Source organism: Zea mays, chromosome 2, assembly GCF_902167145.1.
Source record: "Zea mays cultivar B73 chromosome 2, Zm-B73-REFERENCE-NAM-5.0, whole genome shotgun sequence".
Lineage (NCBI taxonomy): Eukaryota > Viridiplantae > Streptophyta > Magnoliopsida > Poales > Poaceae > Zea > Zea mays.
Genome location: NC_050097.1, coordinates 209,806,290 through 209,829,678, shown reverse-complemented (window position 1 = coordinate 209,829,678; position 23,389 = coordinate 209,806,290). Strand labels below are relative to the sequence as shown.

At 46.5% G+C, this 23,389-nt stretch overlaps 2 protein-coding genes across 2 annotated transcripts; one reads left to right on the top strand and one right to left on the bottom strand.

Moving 5' to 3' along the window:
* Positions 1-852: 852 nt before the first annotated feature.
* On the top strand, positions 853-1,667 carry LOC107457592 (senescence regulator). The gene is given in 1 exon segment (NM_001321604.1): positions 853-1,667. A coding segment is annotated over 1 exon segment (579 nt). The 5' UTR covers positions 853-991; the 3' UTR covers positions 1,571-1,667.
* Positions 1,668-17,733: 16,066 nt separating this feature from the next.
* LOC100304339 (uncharacterized) lies at positions 17,734-22,028 on the bottom strand. The gene is made up of 10 exons (NM_001366747.2): positions 21,756-22,028; positions 20,970-21,147; positions 20,712-20,868; positions 20,549-20,635; positions 20,336-20,463; positions 20,157-20,253; positions 19,919-19,996; positions 19,456-19,681; positions 18,075-18,298; positions 17,734-17,982 (listed from the first exon to the last, which is right to left on the bottom strand). Exons 2-10 carry the CDS (start codon positions 21,125-21,127, stop codon positions 17,944-17,946), a joined length of 1,194 nt encoding a protein of 397 aa, NP_001353676.1. The 5' UTR covers positions 21,128-21,147; positions 21,756-22,028; the 3' UTR covers positions 17,734-17,943.
* Positions 22,029-23,389: the final 1,361 nt, after the last annotated feature.

The window sequence follows — 23,389 nt, the reverse complement described above, 5'->3', positions numbered from 1 at the left end:
GCCTATGTGCTATGGAAGTGTGGATATGATGAGTACATATAGCATGTATGCGTGGCGTGGCGTGACGTGGATGCATGTTGCGCAGTAAACAAAGGGATGAATTAGATGGAGCAGGAATCTTCGCAGGAGGTGTAGTGCAGTGCACCAGATCAGATGATGACCTCACACACACACACACACACACCAGACACCACTGGATTTCATTTGTAGCCTCGCAGTCGCCGGTGCTAAAAACAAAAATAGGCATTGACCTGGCATTCCTCCATGTCAGCAGCTTAAATATGTTCTTGCGAGAAAACTACTAGGTAGCTTAAGGTAGTGTTTGGTTACTAGGGACTAATTTTTAGTCCTTCCATTTTATTTCACTTTAGTCTATAAATTGCAAAATATGGAAACTATAACTCTATTTTAGTTTCCATATTTGACAATTTAGTGACTAAAGTGGAATAAATTGGAGGGACTAAAAATTAGTCTCTAAAACCAAACACCCCCTAAATATGTTCTTGCGAGAAAAGAATACAGGTGTGTTTGGTAACGTTACCGTAATCATGGTTTGCCTCCCATTGGCTGTGCTGCATTTCTTGTCCGGCAAAGCACTACGATTACGCATACCGTCGCCTGCCACTTGCCCACCAAAGCAAGGAAAACAAAAAACTAATCCGTACAATTAGACCCCAAGTCTGGACCCACAGCCAGCCATAACTACGTCACGGACACGTGAACTGGCGCCGAGCCCGTCACGACAAACCAACACCACCCGGCTCGGGCGGCGGGACCCGCACACGCCGCCCCGCGGCCTATAAATGCGCGGCAGGTTGCACCGAGCGCCAAACCTTAACCAAAATCCCTCCTGCCTTCGCTTCCCTTCCACACCTTCCGCCCTCTCTCTCTCTCTCTCTCTCTCTCTCTCTCTCTCTCTCATCAGGTCAGCAGGTCTCGTGCGCGCCCGGCTTTCCTCTCCTCGCGCCGCACGACGCGAGCGCGGTCGGCGATGGCCAAGGCGCGCAGGTCGCCGTTCGCCGCCGCTGAGCGGTTCCTCGGCTTCCCCCGCGGCGGGCCGTCGCCGGGGGCCGTGGCGCCGGCGCCCGCCGCCTTCGACGACCTGCCGGACCTCGCCGAGGCCGACGTCTGGTACTCGGCCGCCGCCGCCGCCGCCACCAACGACCCGGGGAGCCCACGCGCCACGGCGTCCAGGCAGGTGGAGGCGGCGGAGGGCAGGCGCGGCCCGCGGCAGGGCGGCCTGAGCCGGGCGTTCGGCGACGGGCCCGGGCGGCAGGCGGCGGCGTCGGCTCCCGTCGAGGTGCCCGCGTGGCCCGCCCGCTTCGCGTTCCCGGACGCGGACCCGTCGCTGCTGTTCGAGATGGAGATGGGGGGCGACGACCACGACGAAGGGCGGGAGGGGGACGACGGCAGGCAGGGGCAGGGCGCCGGGTGGGTGCCGCCGCACGTGTACCTGGCGCGGCGGCAGGCGCGGGCGTCCGTGGTGGAGGGCGCCGGCCGGACGCTCAAGGGCCGGGACATGTCGCGGGTGCGCGACGCCGTCTGGAGCCGGACGGGCTTCGACGGGTAGTGTGGACGAGCGAGCGAAGCGAGCCCTTGGACAGATTTTTGATCTCCCTTTGCTTCCTCCTCTTTCTTCATTCTCTCTCTCAGATTTCTCTCCCTGCTTCTCTTTGCTTTTGGATGGAATGGAAATTTTGTAACAAGGACGGTACCGTGCTTGTTTGTTTTGGCCTCCGGTTCATTTCTCGCTGGTTTAGTACTAAAATCAATGGCAAAGAAAGAATGTTATGTGTCATGTGCAGCAGTAGTAGCAGAGTATAGCTCAACCAGTACATTGATTGGTTGAATAATGACCTGGTTGCCGATTGGACAGTTGGATACTGGCTGTGGCTGGCTCCAACTCAAATTGGTTGGAACCGTCCTGCTGATTCTCTTGGGCATGTGTTGTGATCCAAAGCTCAAAGTTTTATATGTTTTCTTTCTTTCCTGTGTTGTGATCCAAAGCTAATTTTTTTTTAATATGTTTTCTCTCCTGCTGATGATGCGATGCTAAGCACAGTTCTAGGAATAATAATTAGGAAGAACAAAAAATGATGAGTAGACTGAAAGACTGAAATCATGGTGATGCTAGTTGGGCGATGCCGACATCGGCATCAAATCGTGAGGTCGGCCGGGCTCTGAATCTCTAATCGATCGAGTTCCGGCCGCCATCTACATACATACAGTGGAATGGCGGCGGCATCCGCATCCCTCTCCGGCTCCATATGCTTGAGCTTGAAGAAGGGACGTGTACTACTGCAGCGAGCGCGCGGATCGCCGTCAGCGCGTCACCGTGCATTCAAGCCAAAGAAATTAATCATTACGGCTCCCTCCAACCTTATCTTACGGCGAGAGATGACCACGAAAACGCGTTCGCCGCCAAAAGCGGACCACTTAGGGCTTGTTTGGGAGCAAGTGGAATGGAGGGTATTGATAGGACTATAATCCCTTGCTATCTAAAATTGAATAGTGGAGGATTATATGCTCTTCAATCCACTTCATTACCTTTACTCCCAAACAAGCCCTTAGTGCCTCAGCATGTGGCACCGGCCCGGATAAAATAGTGTCGTTTTTTTTAACTGTGCACTGGTAGTAGGCGGAATATAGGAGGAGCTGCGAAGAACATTCCTCTCGGCTATCCTACGTGCTTCCAGGAATGTGCTGTGGTTCAGAATATAATAAAATAATACTGTATGTTTAGTTGCTTTATTTATACGGTATATCCAGCACGGTAGTGCTAGAGATAGAAGATCTGCCATTCTCGTCTCACAGTTAGCTATTAAAATTAACCGAAGACGTTGTTTAGCTATACTTTTTAACAATGGATGGTATCTAAATGCTTCTTTACAAAATGATAGAACCCTAAATAGATTTATTTTAAAAACAAATAAAAATATAGATGATACTATTCTAATCTGGTTCTTAAATCTTATAGTATAAAATTTAGAGTCCATTGTCACTCATACTTCTAACTAAAGACATCTAAATATCTCTAGCTAATACTCTAGCTAACTATTAGCTTCACCCTTAATTACCGATTAATTCATTAGTTGGTTCAACCTAGCTAATAGTTAGTTAGACAGCTACTAGTTAGCTAGCTAATTTTATTATCAATTTTTAATCATCTAATTATTATTAGCTCTAGTACATTCAAACATACCCTTAGTTGTTTTATACATATCCGAAAAAACGTTTCGATCCGCAAAGAGATAAATATGTTTTCAAAATAACAATTCAGCAACGCTCAGCAAAATGTCAGTCTAATCGACTCTAGATCCTGACTTGACTGGGTTTTTTTCTTGTTGACCAAGGCATAATGCTAAATCAAGCCAGGCCATCTTCAGTCAATAGCCTGCCTAACTTTTTGTAAGTTTTGAGGTCTCTTTAGAACCCTTGAGGTGCTCTGCGTTACGATGCATCGAGCCGTCCTCCTCTTAGATGTTGATGTAATTTGGTGTATGATTCGATAATAGTGTGCAAACACTTCCGCATACTTCCTGCAATCACAAAAAAAACACCCGAGTAGCACAAGCTAAAATAATAAAAGATATGTAATGTGAATAAGTGCAAGGAAACCCTAAAAAAGAAGATAGATATTTACTTGACCAGAGTTCGAGGCCCCGCAAAGTGGCCTGACTTTGTTGTGAAAGCGAGTGAGGCAACAAAGTCTACTTTTGGTTGGACCTAGATAGCTCCCCCAAGGCTTCCTCATGCTATATAATGAGTTAATGACACAAAGGCAAACCTACCAAGGTTGAGATCACTCTCGAGAGTTAACTTCTCTAATCAAGTCACTCGCAAAGAGGAAGAGAGCAAATCCCAATGGCTATTTTCGATGTGGGTTGCTAGATCAAGAACATTGTAAGTGGGAGACAGAGAGGCATTTATAGCCACCATGCAAAACTACTCGTTGGATCTAATTCGACATACTCGACCTAGCCAGGATGGGGACCCAGCTTGGCCGACTATTTAAACCCATGTAGCCAGTAGGGAGAAGGTGCCCCCCAATCAACTTGGCCAAGTTGGTATGTCGTATGCCCGACTTGTCCACTCGGCCTGGCCAATTTTGGAAGGCGATGGCCTAGGAGACATGTCTCTCGCTCTCTCTTCTATTTTCACTGTTAGGTTTTTCTTGAGCAGTCTCAAAGCTCTAGTGAAGCATCCCTTTCGATGGTGTGGAACAACTCAACTCAACTCAAATAAATATAAAAGTTCATCTCTTCTTTTAGCTTCCATTCAATTGTAACATGAATGTCCTTTTTATGATGGTATTGTCGGGGGTCTTCATCACTTAAACTCTTTGAGCTTGTGTATATTGAGTATGTGACTTGTGTTGAAGGTTTCATGTCACTTTTAAATGCAAGTAGTAGATTCTTCCTTGGCTTTTAGCTAGGTCCATAGGTCACCAAGTCATAACCCTAAAACCTCAAGGCCTTGCATCTTTGATCTTTTGGACGAGGTCGTCCAACGTCGACAGTCGACAGACACTTTTCGTTGAAACTTGAAATATGTATGATTTTTTATCTTCCTAAATCTCCAAATTTAACTAGAAGCGAGAGCGAACGACGGATCTTTCAAGGGATCTCGTGCAATGACCCAACAGAAATCCATCAATCCTTGAGCTGAGGAAGCGCCTCAAATAAAGATGGTAATGGGGGCCGAATCACCGATTCCTCATGGGGAATTCCTCGATTAGGCTTTGTTTGGGTACTCTAGTATTGACCCTAATTCACATGTGTTGAGGTGAATTCAGATGTAAATTAGTTTAAATTACATTTCAATCCATCTCAATACATATGAATTGAGGCGAATACTAGAGTATCTAAATTTTAAACTAGGCCTTAGGGGACGAGATGTGGCCAATTTAATCCACACGGGGATCTAAATGGTATAAAATCATTCCTCGTCGGGTCTAGTGGTGTCGGGTATGGTTACCCATTCTCTGTCTCTGAAACCCACGAACCAGCCCCATGTGTGTAGTGTATGCTAGTATGCTTCTTAGGCTCTTAGTGAGAGCACCTAGAGGGGGGGGGGTGAATAGGTGATCCTGTAGAACTTCAAAAACTTAAGCCACAAAACTTGGTTAATTGTTAGCACAGTAATTTGCCAAGTGGCTAGAGAAGGATCTCAACACAACACAATAACCAAGAGATATCAATCACAGAGATGGCACGGTGGTTATCCCGTGGTTCGGCCAAGACCAACGCTTGCCTATTCCACGTTGTGGCGTCCCAACGGACGAGGGTTGCAATCAACCCCTCTCAAGCGGTCCAAAGACCAGCTTGAATACCACGGTGTTGCTTTGCTTCTCTTAATCCCGTTTGCGAGGAATCTCCACAGCTTGGAGCCTCTCGCCCTTACACAAGATGTTCACGAAGAATCACAGAGCAAGGGAGGGATTAGCAACTCACACACAACACAAAGATCACAGCGAATACGCACACGCAAAAACCCAGACTTGAGCTCAAGAGACTAGCACACTAGAACGGTGCTCAAATCACTAGAATGTTGAACAAGTGCGCAAGAATGAAGTGTGAGTGATCAATGATGCTCAAAGGATGCTTTTTTTTCCTCCATGCGCTTAGGGGTCCCTTTTATAGCCCCAAGGCAGCTAGGAGCCGTTGAGCACAAATCTGGAAAGCCATTCTTGCCTTCTGTCATCGGGGGCACCGGACAGTCCGGTGCACACCGGACACTGTCCGGTGCCTGATTTCCTTCCTTAAATAGCGAAGACGACCGTTGGCAGACTTGGAGCCGTTGGCGCACCGGACATGTCCGGTGCCATCTTCTAGCCGTTGGCTCAGCCACGTGTCTCGCGCAGATTGCGCGCCCGACCGTTGGCCCGACCGACCGTTGGCTCACCGGACAGTCCGGTGCACACCGGACAGTCCGGTGAATTTTAGCCGTACGTCGCCGGTGAATTCCCGAGAGCGGCCACTTCGCCCGAGCCAGCCTGGCGCACCGGACACTGTCCGGTGCACCACCGGACACTGTCCGGTGCACCCAGACTCAGCAGATTCTTGGCTGCTCGAGCCAAGACATTTCCAATTGAATTTTTCCTGTTTCCAGCACTTAGACACAATACATTAGTCCATAAAACAATGTACTAAGTCTGAGAAACATACCTTAATTCTTGATTTGTACTTTGTCCATCTTTTTACACTTAGGCACTCTTGTTGAACACTAAATCACCAAAACACTTAGAAATGGCCCAAGGGCACATTTCCCTTTCAATCTCCCCCTTTTTGGTGATTTATGCCAACACAACATAAAGCAAGTAGAACAAGTACAAAATCAAATCAAATAAGAACTCAATATTGTTTTGTTTCAATTTGACATATATGGATCACTCTATGCCACCACTTGGTTTGTTTTTGCAAATCCAACTCAAATTTCTATCTCTAAGTCAAACACACATGTTAAGACATAAAGAGAGTCATTCCAAGAGAAATTGATCCAAGATTTCGAAAACTCCCCCTTTTTCCATAATCAATACTTCTCCCCACAAGAAGCCAACTTTTGACAAGAGAGACAACAAAAGAGTTTTAACAAACCAAAAGCTCTCTTCTACTGTTTTCAAAATCTCTCAAGTGGTAGCTGATCCATTTATCGCTTTGGCCTTTATTTTCTCCCCCTTTGGCATCAAGCACCAAAACGGGATCTATCTTGGCCCTTTAACCCCATTGCCTCACCAAAATCTTCAACTAAGAGCAAATAGGCAATGAGAGTATAAAGATGAACTTGGAAGAGTTACTCTTTTCATTGGAGTGCAGTGGAAGTCTTGCATGGTCCAAGTCCACCTTTTTCCCTTTCAATTCTCCTTGGAGACTAAAACAACCAAACTCAAGTACATGGTTAGTCTCAAAGGGTCAAGTTGTAGCACAGATCCCCCTAAATATGTGCATCACTTGCAAACAGGACTTGTGAGGTCCAGGGAGTGTTTGTACAACTTGAGCACCACAATAAGCAACAAAATGCAGAATGAACATGATCAAAAGCATAAACACATGTATGCTACATTTCAATCCAAGTTCCGCGAATCTAAGATATTGAGCTCACTACGCAGCCTGCAAAAGGTCTTCTCATCTAGAGGCTTGGTAAAGATATCGGCTAGCTGGTTCTCGGTGCTAACATGAAACACTTCGATATCCCCCTTTTGCTGGTGGTCTCTCAAAAAGTGATGCCGGATGTCAATGTGCTTTGTGCGGCTGTGCCCAACAGGATTTTCCGCTATTCGGATAGCACTCTCATTATCACATAGGAGTGGGACTTTGCTCAGATTGTAGCCAAAGTCCCTGAGGGTTTGCCTCATCCAAAGTAGTTGCGCGCAACACTGTCCTGCGGCAACGTACTCGGCCTCAGCGGTGGATAGGGCAACGGAGGTTTGTTTCTTAGAGTTCCATGACACCAGGGACCTTCCTAAGAATTGGCACGTCCCCGATGTACTCTTCCTATCGACCTTACATCCAGCATAGTCGGAATCTGAGTACCCAATCAAGTCAAAGTTGGACCCCTTTGGATACCAGATCCCGAAGCAAGGCGTAGCGACTAAATATCGAAGAATTCGCTTCACAGCCACTAAGTGACACTCCTTCGGATCGGATTGAAATCTAGCACACATGCATACGCTAAGCATAATATCCGGTCTACTAGCACATAAATAAAGCAAAGAACCTATCATGGACCGGTATGCTTTTTGATCAACGGACTTACCTCCTTTGTTGAGGTCGGTGTGTCCGTCGGTTCCCATCGGAGTCTTTGCGGGCTTGGCGTCCTTCATCCCAAACCTCTTTAGCAAATCTTGTGTGTACTTCGTTTGGGAGAGGAAGGTGCCGTCCTTGAGTTGCTTCACTTGGAACCCAAGGAAGTAAGTCAACTCGCCCATCATCGACATCTCGAATTTCTGCGTTATCACCCTGCTAAACTCTTCACAAGACTTTTGGTTAGTAGAACCAAATATTATGTCGTCGACATAAATTTGGCACACAAAAAGATCACCATCGCAAGTCTTAGTAAAAAGAGTTGGATCGGCTTTCCCAACCTTGAAAGCATTAGCAATTAAAAAGTCTCTAAGGCATTCATATCATGCTCTTGGGGTTTGCTTAAGTCCATAGAGCGCCTTAGAGAGCTTACACACATGGTCGGGGTACCGTTCATCCTCGAAGCCAGGGGGTTGCTCCACGTACACCTCCTCCTTGATCGGCCCGTTGAGGAAAGCGCTCTTCACATCCATTTGGTACAACCTGAAAGAATGGTGAGCGGCATATGCTAGCAAGATGCGAATTGACTCTAGCCTAGCCACAGGAGCAAAAGTCTCCTCAAAGTCCAAACCTGCGACTTGGGCATAACCTTTTGCCACAAGTCGAGCCTTGTTCCTCGTCACCACCCCGTGCTCGTCCTGTTTGTTGCGGAACACCCACTTGGTTCCCACAACATTTTGCTTGGGACGAGGCACCAGTGTCCAAACTTCATTGCGCTTGAAGTTGTTAAGTTCCTCCTGCATGGCCAACACCCAGTCCGGATCTAGCAAGGCCTCTTCTACCCTGAAAGGCTCAATAGAAGAGACAAAAGAGTAATGCTCACAAAAATTAACTAATCTCGAGCGAGTAGTTACTCCCTTGCTAATATCACCCAATATCTGGTCGACGGGATGATCCCTTTGAATCGTCGCTCGAACTTGGGTTGGAGGTGCCTGAGGTGCTTCTTCCTCTTCAACTTGAACATCCTGTGCTCCCACTTGATCATTCGCCTCCACTTGAGGTACCTGTTCGTCACCTTGGGTTGGGGGATGCACCATTGTTGAGGAAGAGGGTTGATCTTGCTCCAAATGTTCCTGAGGCCGTACATCTCCAATCGCCATGGTGCGTATCGCGGCCGTTGGAACGTCTTCTTCATCTACATCATCAAGATCAACAGCTTGCTCTCTTGGAGAGCCATTAGTCTCATCAAATACAACGTCGCTAGAGACTTCAACCAAACCAGATGATTTGTTGAAGACCCTATACGCCTTTGTATTTGAATCATAACCTAATAAAAACCCTTCTACGGCTTTGGGAGCAAATTTGGAATTCCTACCCTTCTTCACTAGAATGTAGCATTTACTCCCAAAAACACGAAAATACGATACATTAGGTTTGTTACCGGTTAGCAGCTCATACGACGTCTTCTTGAGGAGGCGGTGAAGGTAGACCCTGTTGATGGCGTGGCAAGCCGTGTTCACGGCTTCCGACCAAAAGCACTCGGGGGTCTTGAATTCTCCAAGCATAGTCCTCGCCATATCTATGAGCGTCCTGTTCTTCCTCTCTACCACACCATTTTGCTGAGGTGTGTAGGGAGCGGAGAACTCGTGCTTGATCCCCTCCTCCTCAAGAAACTCCTCCACTTGAAGGTTCTTGAATTCGGACCCGTTGTCGCTCCTTATCTTCTTCACCTTGAGCTCAAACTCATTTTGAGCTCTCCTGAGGAAGCGCTTGAGGGTCCCTTGGGTTTCAGACTTATCCTGCATAAAGAACACCCAAGTGAAGCGGGAAAAGTCATCAACAATAACTAGACCATACTTACTTCCTCCTATGCTCAGATAGGCGACGGGTCCGAAGAGGTCCATATGCATCAGCTCCAGAGGTCTTGAAGTGGTCATCACATTCTTGCTGTGATGAGCTCCTCCCACCTGTTTACCTGCTTGACAAGCTGCACAAGGTCTATCTTTTTCGAAATGTACATTGGTTAGACCTATCACGTGTTCTCCCTTTAGAAGCTTGTGGAGGTTCTTCATCCCCACATGTGCTAAGCGGCGATGCCACAGCCAGCCCATGCTGGTCTTAGCTATTAAGCATGCATCTAGACCGGCCTCCTCTTTTGCAAAATCAACTAAGTAAAGTTTGCCGTCTAATACACCCTTAAAAGCTAGTGAACCATCACTTCTTCTAAAGACAGTCACATCTACATTTGTAAATAGACAGTTATATCCCATATTGCATAATTGACTAACAGATAGCAAATTATATCCAAGAGACTCTACTAAAAACACATTAGAGATAGAGTGCTCATTTGAGATTGCAATTTTACCTAACCCTTTTACCTTGCCTTGATTCCCATCACCGAATATTATTGAATCTTGGGAATCTTTGTTTTTGACGTAGGAGGTGAACATCTTCTTCTCCCCCGTCATATGGTTTGTGCATCCGCTGTCGATAATCCAGCTTGAACCTCCGGATGCATAAACCTGCAAGGCAAATTTAGGCTTGGGTCTTAGGTACCCAACTCATGTTGGGTCCTACAAGGTTAGTGCAAATATCCTTAGGGACCCAAATGCAAGTTTTGTCTCCCTTGCATTTTGCCCCTAACTTCCTAGCAACTACTTTCCTATCCTTTCTACAAATAGCAAAGGAAGCATTTAACGCACGATAAATTGTAGAAGGTTCATTCATTACTTTCCTAGGAGCATGAATAATATTCTTTCTAGGCACTTGATGAATAGCATTTCTCCTAGACATATTTCTACCATGCATATAGGAAGAACTAGAAGCAAACATGGCATGAGTATCAAAATTATCATAAGCATTATAACTCCTATAAGCATTTCTAGTTTGTCTCCTATCATGGTACATAAAAGCATGGTTCTTTTTAGCACTACTAGCCATAGGAGTCTTCCCTTTCTCCTTGGCGTAGATAGGAGCCTTATGGCTTGTCAAGTCCTTGGCTTCCCTCTTGTAGCCAAGTCCATCCTTAATTGAGGGGTGTCTACCAATTGTGTAGGCATCCCTTGCAAATTTTAGCTTATCAAAATTACTCTTGCTAGTCTTAAGTTGAGCATTAAGACTAGCCAATTCATCATTAAGTTTGGAAATTGAAACTAGGTGTTCACTGCAAGCATCAATGTCAAAATCTTTACACCTATTACAAGTTTCAACAATTTCTACACAAGATGTTGATTTACTAGCTATTTCTAACTTAGCATTTAAATCACCATTAAAACTTTTTAACTTAGCAATAGTTTCATGACAAGAAGATAATTCACTAGAGAGCATTTCATTCCTCTTAATTTCTAGAGCAAAAGATTTCTGAGCTTCTACAAATTTATCATGCTCTTCATACAACAAATCCTCTTGCTTTTCTAGAAGTATATTCCTATCATTCAAGGCATCAATTAATTCATTAATTTTGTCTACCTTGGTTCTATCTAATCCCTTGAATAAGCATGAGTAATCTATCTCATCATCATCACTAGACTCATCCTCACTTGAAGAAGCATAAGTACTAGTATTATGAGTGCTTACTTTCTTCTCCCTTGCCATGAGGCAAGTGTGACGTTCGTTGGGGAAGAGGGATGACTTGTTGAAGGCAGTGGCGGCGAGTCCTTCATTGTCGGAGTCGGACGAAGAGCAGTCTGAATCCCACTCCTTGCCAAGATGAGCCTCGCCCTTTGCCTTCTTATAGTTCTTCTTTTTCTCCCTCTTGTTCCCTTGATCCTGATCACTATCATTGTCGGGACAGTTAGCAATAAAATGACCAAGCTTACCGCATTTGAAGCATGAGCGCTTCCCCTTGGCTTTGGTCTTGCTTGGCTGTCCCTTGCGACCTTTAAGCACCGTCTTGAATCTTTTGATGATGAGAGCCATCTCTTCATCATTAAGTCCGGCCGCCTCAATCTATGCCACCTTGCTAGGTAGCGCCTCCTTGCTTCGTGTTGCCTTGAGAGCAAGGGGTTGCGGCTCGTTGATCGGGCCATTCAAGGCGTCGTCCACGTACCTTGCCTCCTTGATCATCATTCGCCCGCTAACGAATTTCCCAAGAACTTCTTCGGGCGACATCTTGGTGTACCTGGGATTTTCACGAATATTGTTCACCAAATGAGGATCAAGAACGGTAAATGACCTTAGCATTAGGCGGACGACGTCGTGGTCCGTCCATCGCGTGCTCCCGTAGCTCCTTATTTTGTTGATAATGGTCTTGAGCCTGTTGTATGTTTGTGTCGGCTCCTCGCCCCTTATCATCGCGAACCGTCCAAGCTCGCCCTCCACCAACTCCATTTTGGTGAGCAAGGTGACGTCGTTTCCCTCATGAGAGATTTTGAGGGTGTCCCAGATCTGCTTGGCATTGTCCAAGCCGCTCACCTTGTGATACTCGTCCCTGCACAAAGAGGCTAGCAACACAGTAGTAGCTTGTGCATTTTTATGAATCTGTTCATTAATAAACACAGGGCTATCCGAGCTATCAAATTTCATTCCACTTTCCACAATCTCCCAAATGCTTGGATGGAGAGAAAACAGGTGAGTACGCATTTTGTGGCTCCAAAATCCGTAGTCCTCTCCATCAAAGTGAGGGGGCTTGCCAAGTGGAATGGGAAGCAATTGAGCATTTGAACTATGCGGGATGCGCGAATAATCGAAAGAAAAGTTTGAGTTAACCGTCTTTCGTCTATCGTAGTCGTCGTCGTCCTTTTGGGAGGAGGAAGATTCGTCGCTGTCGTAGTAGACAATTTCCTTGATGCGCCTTGTCTTCTTCTTCCTCCTGTCTTTTCTTTTGTGGCCCGAGCCTGAGTCGGTGGGCCTGTCATCTTTGGGCTCGTTGACGAAGGTCTCCTTCTCCTTGTCGTTGATCACAATCCCCTTGCCCTTAGGATCCATCTCTTCGGGCGGTTAGTCCCTTTCTTGAAGAGAACGGCTCTGATACCAATTGAGAGCACCTAGAGGGAGGGGGTGAATAGGTGATCCTGTAGAACTTCAAAAACTTAAGCCACAAAACTTGGTTAATTGTTAGCACAGTAATTTGCCAAGTGGCTAGAGAAGGATCTCAACACAACACAATAACCAAGAGATATCAATCACAGAGATGGCACAGTGGTTATCCCGTGGTTCGGCCAAGACCAACGCTTGCCTATTCCACGTTGTGGCGTCCCAACGGACGAGGGTTGCAATCAACCCCTCTCAAGCGGTCCAAAGACCAGCTTGAATACCACGGTGTTGCTTTGCTTCTCTTAATCCCGTTTGCGAGAAATCTCCACAGCTTGGAGCCTCTCGCCCTTACACAAGATGTTCACGAAGAATCACAGAGCAAGGGAGGGATTAGCAACTCACACACAACACAAAGATCACAGCGAATACGCACACGCAAAAACCCAGACTTGAGCTCAAGAGACTAGCACACTAGAACGGAGCTCAAATCACTAGAATGTTGAACAAGTGCGCAAGAATGAAGTGTGAGTGATCAATGATGCTCAAAGGATGCTTTTTTTCCTCCATGCGCCTAGGGGTCCCTTTTATAGCCCCAAGGCAGCTAGGAGCCGTTGAGCACAAATCTGGAAAGCCATTCTTGCCTTCTGTCATCGGGGGCACCGGACAGTCCGGTGCACACCGGACACTGTCCGGTGCCTGATTTCCTTCCTTAAATAGCGAAGACGACCGTTGGCAGACTTGGAGCCGTTGGCGCACCGGACATGTCCGGTGCACACCGGACAGACCGGTGCCATCTTCTAGCCGTTGGCTCAGCCACGTGTCTCGCGCAGATTGCGCGCCCGACCGTTGGCCCGGCCGACCGTTGGCTCACCGGACAGTCCGGTGCACACCGGACAGTCCGGTGAATTTTAGCCGTACGTCGCCGGTGAATTCCCGAGAGCGGCCACTTCGCCCGAGCCAGCCTGGCGCACCAGACACTGTCCGGTGCACCACCGGACACTGTCCGGTGCACCCAGACTCAGCAGATTCTTGGCTGCTCGAGCCAAGACATTTCCAATTGAATTTTTCCTGTTTCCAGCACTTAGACACAATACATTAGTCCATAAAACAATGTACTAAGTCTGAGAAACATACCTTAATTCTTGATTTGTACTTTGTCCATCTTTTTACACTTAGGCACTCTTGTTGAACACTAAATCACCAAAACACTTAGAAATGGCCCAAGGGCACATTTCCCTTTCACTTAGGCAGACAAACCCAGGCATCTACAGCTTTAGCCTAGTCCAAACTCCGATCTAGCCATGCTAGCCCGGGCGCTGAGCAAGGTAGGAGTAGCGAACGTTTCGGTCCTTCCTGAGCTAGTACAGTCATGACCTAGCCCGCTGCCGCGCTTGCGTCACGCCCAGTTCTAGCACCACATTGCCGCTCAACGGAGGGTCAGAGGCCGAGCAACCTGAGCAATCGCCGAGCAACAAAGGCTGAGCACTCGGTCAAGTAGTCTCGACTATCAAACTCTCGATCTATAGGAGATTCGGAGGGGGGAGCACCAAAGCAGTAGAGCACCGTCGAGGGCTCGAGGCGACGAGCAACATGGACCGAGCCGCGCGTGCAGGTCCAAGTCCGCACACCGCTCTTGCCTCCGGCCTCAAACTTATGTCTGTTATGCATATGCAAAGCCGGGTACGAGGATACTAAAATCCCCGCTCGGAGATGGGGATAGGGAAAATCCTCCCCGTTACTCTTTGCAGGGACGAGGACGGGGACGGGGACGCGGACGGAGATTTTTCTCCCCCGCGATGACAGGTATAGGGGATCAACCATGACAGGAGATTCTCCGTTAACAACTCTAGGCTCAAATAACATGTTCACTTGGCTTTAATCTATAATACTTCTACTGTTTCTACAATATTTTTATCTCTGCAACAATCCTAACAACAGGTTTTAATCAAAAGCGAAGAAACCAGATATTCTACGAAAGATGTGGTGCGCGGTCTCTATAGCATACTGACAAAAGAAGGCAGGAATCATTTCCTGGCTTGCCACGGACCTCTGGTGGATCGGACATCCAAACACGGCTGTCTTTGTCTACAACGAGTCAAACAAAAAAAATGCATTTCGGTGGGTCCAGGACGTCCAAATCAGTTGCCCAAGGTTAAAGCTAGTGGATCTGAAGCTCGCGAAGCCATATTTTGAAGCTACCCTCCGGAACCAAAGAAAAACGTACTACGCAGTGTATAAATAATCCCGGCGTCTAAACAGCTGAGATCGCTGTTTGGTGTACCACTAAACCTAGAGAGAGTGCTTCACATGCACCAGGTATTTATTACAGGTGTGAGGCGCGCAGTTTAGCTCTAGCCATTTTACTACGAACCAAAAGATCATGGACATACATACTCAGGTGATTTTTTTTATAGACCGCGCAGAGAAATTTTCTTGACCGCTAGAATAATTTGATGGCAGTTTAATAATTCGATAGAAAAAGTTTCCAGATCCAGACAAAAGCGTGACAACTGTAGGCCGTCCAATCCAGGAGGAGGCGTAGCGAGGCGTTGCATCGCGGGCGGGACGACGACGACGACGAGGATCAGCGGCGACAGGGCGAAGGAGGCAGACCACCAAAGCGTGGAGCCCGTCCGGTACACACGACACGTCGCTCCGCAGCGCAAGCGCAACAGTCCGAGTCCGGCCGGGCCCTCCCGCTTTTCGGGGACAAGGACGTGTCGTCCTGGCTGCCGCTAGCGCGCGGTGCGTGAGCCGGCCCGGCCCGGTCCCGCCGGAACCATCGCTCTAGCTCCCCTGTCGTGGCGCGCGCGCGTTGCAGCATGCATCGTCCGATCCCGTGCCCTCGCGCTCTTTGGCGGCTTTCTCGCGCGCCCTGGGCCAAGCGATCGAGGGAGGAACAGTGACCACCGTCCGCCCCCGGTAGCTGAGCTGAGCTCCTGTCGCTGAGGATCAAAGTAGACAGACAAGTAGTGGCTTTGTTACTTTTTAACAGCCCTCACTGTTACTAGCTCTAAGTGCCCCCTGACAAACCCCAAGTAATAATACCCCTCGCAACACCAAGTAGTAAGTACCGTACCGACGTTTTTCGTCTCGTCTTTTGTTCGGGAAGAAGCCATGCAACTGCCACGAAGTTGTCCTCCGGGGGTTCCACCACACTGCCACAGCCAAAGGTGGCGGCCTGGCTTGCCGACTGGGACACCTCGCTCGCGGTCTCGCCCGGGCCCCGCGTGCAGCCGACCTGCCGGGTTGCCGGCCGTCTGCACTCCGTTCTCCAAGGGCGCGCGCACGCGTGGATTTTGTTCATTTCCTCCGATGTCCGATCCGCCAGGGCCGGGCCGGGCGGGGCCGGATGCTGACGACTCCTCCGGTCCTGGGGGCTGGGGCTCGTGACATGACACCACCAGCGGACAATAATTTAAAGCCGCCTTCCTGCACGCCGTATATATACGTGGATCACGGGCCACTTCTACATACCTTCCGTGTGCCCGTGACATGTGTATGCGAGTGGTTAGTACTGTACAATTTGCCTTCCGCCGCTAAAGATATTGGAAAAGTTCCCACTTTCTTTTTATAAAGTGGAGCGAAAGTTTTCCTTGAGTAGGTGAGTTCAGTAGGTTTTTTTTTCAATGATACAAGAGATAAAAAACACATTTCCTAACTTTTTATAATTTTCAAAACCAGAGATATTTTTACTGCAACCGGAGAGAGCAGTAAATGTCCCAACGATGTCGATGTCAAGGTGTCACTGTTTTGTGCGTGCACGGCGGTCATGTCCTTGTTGCGCGTACGTAAGCAGGAAGTCTCACACCTTCTAGAACTGGGTAAGAATCACGCTGGCAAAAGCAAAGCGCTTTACTCCATAAGTAAAAATAGGGAAATTTGGATCCATACCATTAAAAGATCACCACTTTAGATCCATACCATTATTATCTCACTTACATGTGGGTCCATATGAGTCAATGACATGTGGGGTCCATGGTATATATCTAAAGTTTGGATCTTTTTTAATGGTATAGATCCAATTGTTCCGTAAAAATAATATAAACAAATAACGTTCTTTGCCGCTTGCCGGCTTGCAAGCTCATTAGCTTCACTCACAACTTTTGTACGGACTACTTTCATTTAATTGGAACAAGTGCAACTGTGATTTTGTCCCTCAAAATTCGATTTCATGATTTCGGCTCTCTCTTTTTAAAACGAAAAACAAATACGTTCTTGTTTATGTTAAATGACAATAACAGTGTGAAATAGAACATATAAAGATAAATTTAACTTTCAGTTGTAATTGTGATTTTGCCCTCCTTTAGAAAAACAGGGGTAAAATCATAATTAGAGAGCAATCACATTTTAAAGAGGGATAAATCACAATTATTGTTGAAAGGTAAATTTGTCTTTGCATGTCCTATTTCACATTGCAACTTACAACCATCTAAAAAGAGTAGAAGTAGGGATATAGTTGTTTTTCGTTTTTAGAGACCCGAAATTACGAGTGAAATTTTCACAGAATTGCGTGCATCAGGATCAAAGTCTGGCCGAGGCTCGAAATTTTCACAAAGAGCACGCCGGCGACAGATTCCTGTGTTACTTCAATGTTTTCTCCGCAATATAAGGGGCGTGGCTTGACATATCCCGGATAAACAACAGGTTACACAAGGTACCCGGTTACATGGATGCTTCTTTAATGCTGTCTTCAGTAGCTATCATGCCTCATCCTCTATTTCAAACTTGACTCTACAAATAATATTATCTACAATGTAAATCGTCTATTTTACATGATCTTCTGCGGACAGTCTTAGAAACACATTTACCATTACCCATGTCCCCTTGAATGCCAGTTTTTTTCCCCTGCTTCTTCCTCTCTTTTTTTTATGAAAATGAACTGATTCATATAAATTTGTTACACGGTTTCTGTAAAACCACTATGCTCCAAAGGAGTCCTAAAGCGTGAAAGCCAACGCACAACCAAAGGAAAAGTATATTTGAACAATAACCGAGATGAGAAAGAAGCAGAACATTTTAAACAGTATTTACTTTTTTTAGATGAACCTCGAAAAATCCATTAAGTAGCACCTGAAAGCATTTTATTTGACATCAACTGAGCATAATCTAGCCAATCCGATGCAATGACCCCCCCCCCCCCCCCCCCCCCCCCCCACACCAAACATTTGGTGATAAATTTGGGTGTCCTGAAGTTGCCAGCCGTAGGCCTTCATCAGTTGCAGGCTCACAATTTCACCATCGAACTAGGTCGAAGAACAACATGCTACAAAGAATTCAAGGACGCTGTTTAAGAAAACACGCTAACAAAAAAAATGTTGTGGCTAGAAAATTAGTGCATGCATCAGAGGCGTTTACCTTAACCTGTGTCCGATTGTATGTATAGGTAACATGTATGAGCTCATCCATAGACTGGATCACTGCAGGATACGAAAACTCCATACCTTTTGTGTCCTCTAGTGTCATTACTTCGTCCCATGAATCACCGTCGTTTAAGGATACTGCAAGCTTGAGCGTTCCTCTGGAGAAGGTGTTGTAGGCAAGCAGTACTCTTCCATCCTTCATCTTAACTCCATCAATCCCTTCAGGTGTGCCATCCAGACATGAAAAGCGTGAGCTAGAAAATATTCTTTGATAACTCATAGGCATGTCTTAGAACTTTCTGAAACATCAAAGTATCAAACCGTCGATTGATGGTCGCTACCAGGCCTTTTTAGAGTTTAGATGAAGTTTCTGTCCTCATAGGCATGTCTTAGAACTTTCTGTCCTCTTCACCAACAAGGGATGTATACAGCCATTAAACTCCACAGACATCTGAATAAGTGCACGCCAGGATTTTCTGGTGGAGAGGGATGGCAGTGGGGCGGTTTCAGGTTGAAGCTCCGTGAATTTTGGGTACAGCGGGTTTGGGTTCAATCCCCCCTCCAACACACACACGCGCGCACAGTTTTTGGTTTCATGGACCCGAAACTTATAAGGTTCGGTTTCAGGTTTTGGTTTCCATGCACAGATGCCCAATGGAGGTCAAAAAAATATCATTTTGAATAAAAACCCATATATTTAATTAATAATTTTTTATGTAAGCTATAAGTTTGCTCTAGGTTGAGTTGTGAAATTATGTGTTGCTTATTGCCTCTTGTATATATCATGCATGTGTTCCTAGAAATTCCTTATTATTTTTTGTATTGCCATATAGTGATGGATTATCACCTGAACCATGTTCGGAGGCGGTTTCGGGTTTTGAGTTTGGATTCCGGGTTCAGGTCTGCTAAGACTCCACTCAACCTGAATCCGCCCCATTGCTATCATCTAGTCATTAAAAAAACTCGGTTAGGGAGGGAAATACCGTCCTCCTGGTATTATATTAAGAAGAGATCGAAACATGGTCCCGGCCGAGAAAATCCCCGAACCCTGGCCCCCATCACTAGCAGGCCGTCACCGCCCACTCTACAACGGCCCAACCGGAGGGTAGCGCACGGGACGTAACCCGATAGCGGGCGGAGCACAGCGAGGGGATTTTTTTAACCAAGCCCGAAATTCGCCCCCGAGGGGGATCGAACCCGAGAACTAGAGGTGCTACTCGAAAACCTTAACCATTACGCTAGAGGCCCTTTCGCCTATCCCCTAGTCATGCACCCACAACTCCACCACTACACTGACAGTGCTTTTGTGTTTTTTTTTAATTTACATATTACTGTTATAAGGCTACCGAAACATGCAGAAAGTTCAGTAGGCTCACCAGAATTTGGGTTTGGAAGCTCAGTCTCACGGACATAACTCCATGTCACACCTTCATCAATGGAATCGGCCATACAGACATGACCAATTGTTTCAAATGATCGCAGCAACACTCGAATAGTTCCATCGTCAGTCCTGTAGGGAACTGGCTGAATCACCCCAAGTGGTTGACCTTTTATACATATAGGGCCATACTTTCTCCAGGTCCATCCGGCATCTTTCGTAACCTTTGTTGATAAAAAGTTGTTAGAACATAGAACCATGTTATGCAGTGCTAGATAGAATCAGATGTAAATTTTTACATCATCATGGAACAGGTACACAAAAAAGGGCACACCTAGTGCCGTCGAACCCGCAACCTGATGACTCAGTGAGACAGCTCAAACCACTACACCAGGACTGTCCCTTCTAACAGAAGGGGTACAAAGAGATGCAAAAATAGAATCAAACAACAAACTGACTACCTCAAGCCATGCACCCCAAGAATTCCAACTTTCAACTGATGATCCACACAGTAGGCGCCCATCTTCAAGCAAGAAAGGCTGCATTGGAAAAGTAGGCATTATGTTACATCTTTCTTTTTTTCTGAACAGGCATTAGGTTCCATGAGAAAAGATACATCATAATTTGGGGGGGGGGGGGACTAATGGAAACTTGTTCTAAGATGCGAGGTCAAGAAAAACACCACATCTATTTGCATGCCTTATTTTTAATAGGACCAAGGATGCCAGGAGGTAACTGCTCTCTAGGTGACCAGGTTACACCGCCATCTAACGATCTTTTCATGGCACCGCTCCACCTGAACAAGTAATGTTCATCATCAGATCATTGCATGCCTTAAATGAGAGATAACTGATCAGTAGTCACAAATAAAGTCTTACTTCTGAACTTCTTGACCAATCTTGTAGAAGAGAAGCAGCTCACGGGAGGGAAGCTGAAACAAAACAGGATTCCACATGGGCACCCCATCTTGTTCATCAGCCACCACTGGAGGATGCCAGTGACCATCCTATACAAATGTAATATTCCAAATAAGAACTGCTCTTCTAGTGTTAGAGAACAAAAAAGAAGCATGTTGGATGGGTTAAACCCACACTATATCTCTGTAACCAGATTTTAACATCCGGGGCACCTTCCCTGGATCCACCGAAATATGCTACCAAAAAATTGTCTTCCTCAATCTGAAAAGGTCAAAAATCACATGTGAAAAATTCCAAACTTTTCTCCAAACTTCTGTAACATCTGAAGGCCATATACCTGTACAATAGTAGAAGCATGGCAACTATTGAAAGGGGCACCTCTAGCAGGAAGTATGAGTTCTTCTTTCACAATGCTCCATCCAGACGACACATTCATAGTCATATTGACAATGTTTTGGGTGTCCTCTTCCAAAATTTGTCCAACTTTTACCTTGCTGTCATTCAGGTTAGCGACGAAGTCCAAAAATGAATTACCAAGCCTATTAAACATAAAAAAGAAAAATCCTGAAGCAGTGAAAGACAAACTAGAACTTACTCCTGAACAAGTCCTGAATTTGGGTCAATCTGAAGCAACGACCTAGCAGACGCTATGGTGAAGCTGAAAGGTTTGTTGTTGGAGAAGATTTTATTTGTGGAGATAGCACAAAATAGCAGAATGAAGGGTATGGCGTTCCACGCGTATTGTAACCTCATCCAAGTGTGTTCCTACAAGACTGCAACAGGGTAACGTTAAAGCTAAGTCATGTAAGACAGCCTTTGCAATTCCAAGTACAACATATCCACTAGCGAAGTTTTCAGAATTGCTTCAAGAAACAGAAGATTGCAGACTACCAACAATTTCTTTTCTTAGGATTTCAGATATGCCCCACTGCCACAGGGAAAAAACTACTGCATATCCTAAAAATGGATACTAACTCCCCATCACATTACAATTAATTACAACTGGCATAAGAAAACACATTCATGTTCTAGGAAAAGAACGAACACTATGCATTACTGGCAGCGGATATCACACTCACTGCTTCACATGCAGTGTACCACTACACTAAATCACTTTGATGCATCATTTCACTCGTTTGAGGCCATTCCTTCTACACCAAGTCACCAACCACCAAGAATGTCGTCCTCGTCACCTCAAAGAGAAGAAGAACCGAAGAATTCTTTCAACAGGGACACAGATATCGATCCTCCACCTACTGCTAAGACACGGCGGGATTACGGGTTACCCGGCCAATATCCACGAAATAATCGCACCCACTTAGCCATTTAAACATACATCGCACAGGACCAACAGAAACAATACGATGAGGAGAGGGATCACCATCCACCAGAGCCCAGAGGAATCGGCGGCCGAACGCCCACGGCTGGCTCGGGCGTTGGTCGGGCCGGCGGCGCTCCAGATGCAGCTAGCGACTTGTGGAAGCGAGGCGCTCGCTTCGCTAGCTCCGGCTCCGATTGGGGTTGCGCCGCGCTGCTGCGGTCCGGGACGGCGTTGACGGTTGTGTTTCGGGGCAAGACGCGGCAGCTACGCCGCGGTGACTGCCCTAGTCGCGTTTGTGGGTCAAGCTGCGGAGACAGGAATCAAAGATGATGGTGGAGAGTGGAGACGATGAAGAGTCAAGACAGTGAGCGATTTGACACAACATTTTGGAGTAATGAAAAATAGTAGGAGACTCTTAAATCCGTGCCCTACTGCTCAGTTTTGGCTCTCTCGAGTAAAAAAAACGTCTAATCCATTACCGATAGAGAGGAACAAAACTGAGCAATGGTTATTCAGCTTAACTGCATTTTCAGACTGTGATAGAGGAACAAAAACTGAGCAATGGTTAGTCAATTATATTCTCATTTCTCACTTTTTTGTTTGGTTTATAAAATAAAATGAGTTGATTTATCATCATTTCATCCATCATAGTTAGTAAGCTAGTGCTAATATGAGAAATTGTTGAATAATTAGACAAATTCCAAATTAAATTCTGAATATAAATCATGACCAAATCAGAAGAACTGAAATAAAAAGTCAAATCAGATGATGTGTACTGATTAGACTTACTGATAGATGACGCGCGCCAGAATCAGTAGGGTCGATGATGTCGAAGTAGCGAAATCAGCAGGGTCGACGAGGTCAGAAGATCACGAGCAGTCGCGTGAAGACGCTTCCCAAAAACCTTATTCGCCCTCTCCCGGTGCAGGATCTAGAAGACGAAGGGTTCCGGAGACCTGCTCTCCTGATCACAGATGCACCTCTGCGGTCGGGACGAAGGGAACTAAAAGGCGGCTCAGCTATGAAGAGAGGCGAAAGCGAAACTGGGATGATTTGGAGGCTGACTGCCGGGCTCCTTTTATAGGGCCGAGTCCGCGACCCCCGAACTTATCCGCCCACAAAAATCTCGCAATCAGTTGATATTTTATAGCGATCGGTTAGGATAAACGTAACAGCCAAGAAACCAAAAAATCAAACGACAAAAGGTAGCCGTGCCCCCGCAAGGCGAGGGGCCGGATTTCGGCGGACCATTCACGCGCATGTCGTGCGCCCGCGCCCTTCGCCCCGGCCTGGCCCCCCGCAAGGCCAGGCCAGGCGAGCGAGCGCACGCGCGTGTGGCTCTCCACACTCTCTCCTCTCATCCATGACTTGGTGAGTGAGTGTGGCTTCCATATTTAAGCTAGCTCTACTCCACTAGAGCTAGCAATATGGTGCTATTGGTTCCACCTATTCCTTAGTCATCCACTTATATGGGCTTTTGTGATTTTTCTGGGATTTATTTGAATTTCTCAATTGGGCCTAGCCCATAAATCCTAACAATCCCCCACCAGATCTCAAATGCCCATCTGCAATTTTCGCTACTGTTCACTACTGTTTAATATACTAGTTTTTCAGCAGAGACTGTTAAGTTGAACTTCTGCCTAGAACTCCAAGCTACACCAACCCACAACTTGGACAATGGACTATGCCTTGAA

Coding starts and splice junctions, on each gene's coding strand:
- LOC100304339 (NM_001366747.2), bottom strand. CDS start 21,127: ATGAGGTTACAATACGCGTGGAACGCCATACCCTTCATTCTGCTATTT. Junction 18,299..19,455: donor GCTTCCAAACCCAAATTCTG/GTGAGCCTACTG, acceptor GCACACCTGAAG/GGATTGATGGAGTTAAGATG. Junction 17,983..18,074: donor ACAATCGGACACAGGTTAAG/GTAAACGCCTCT, acceptor AATTCTTTGTAG/CATGTTGTTCTTCGACCTAG.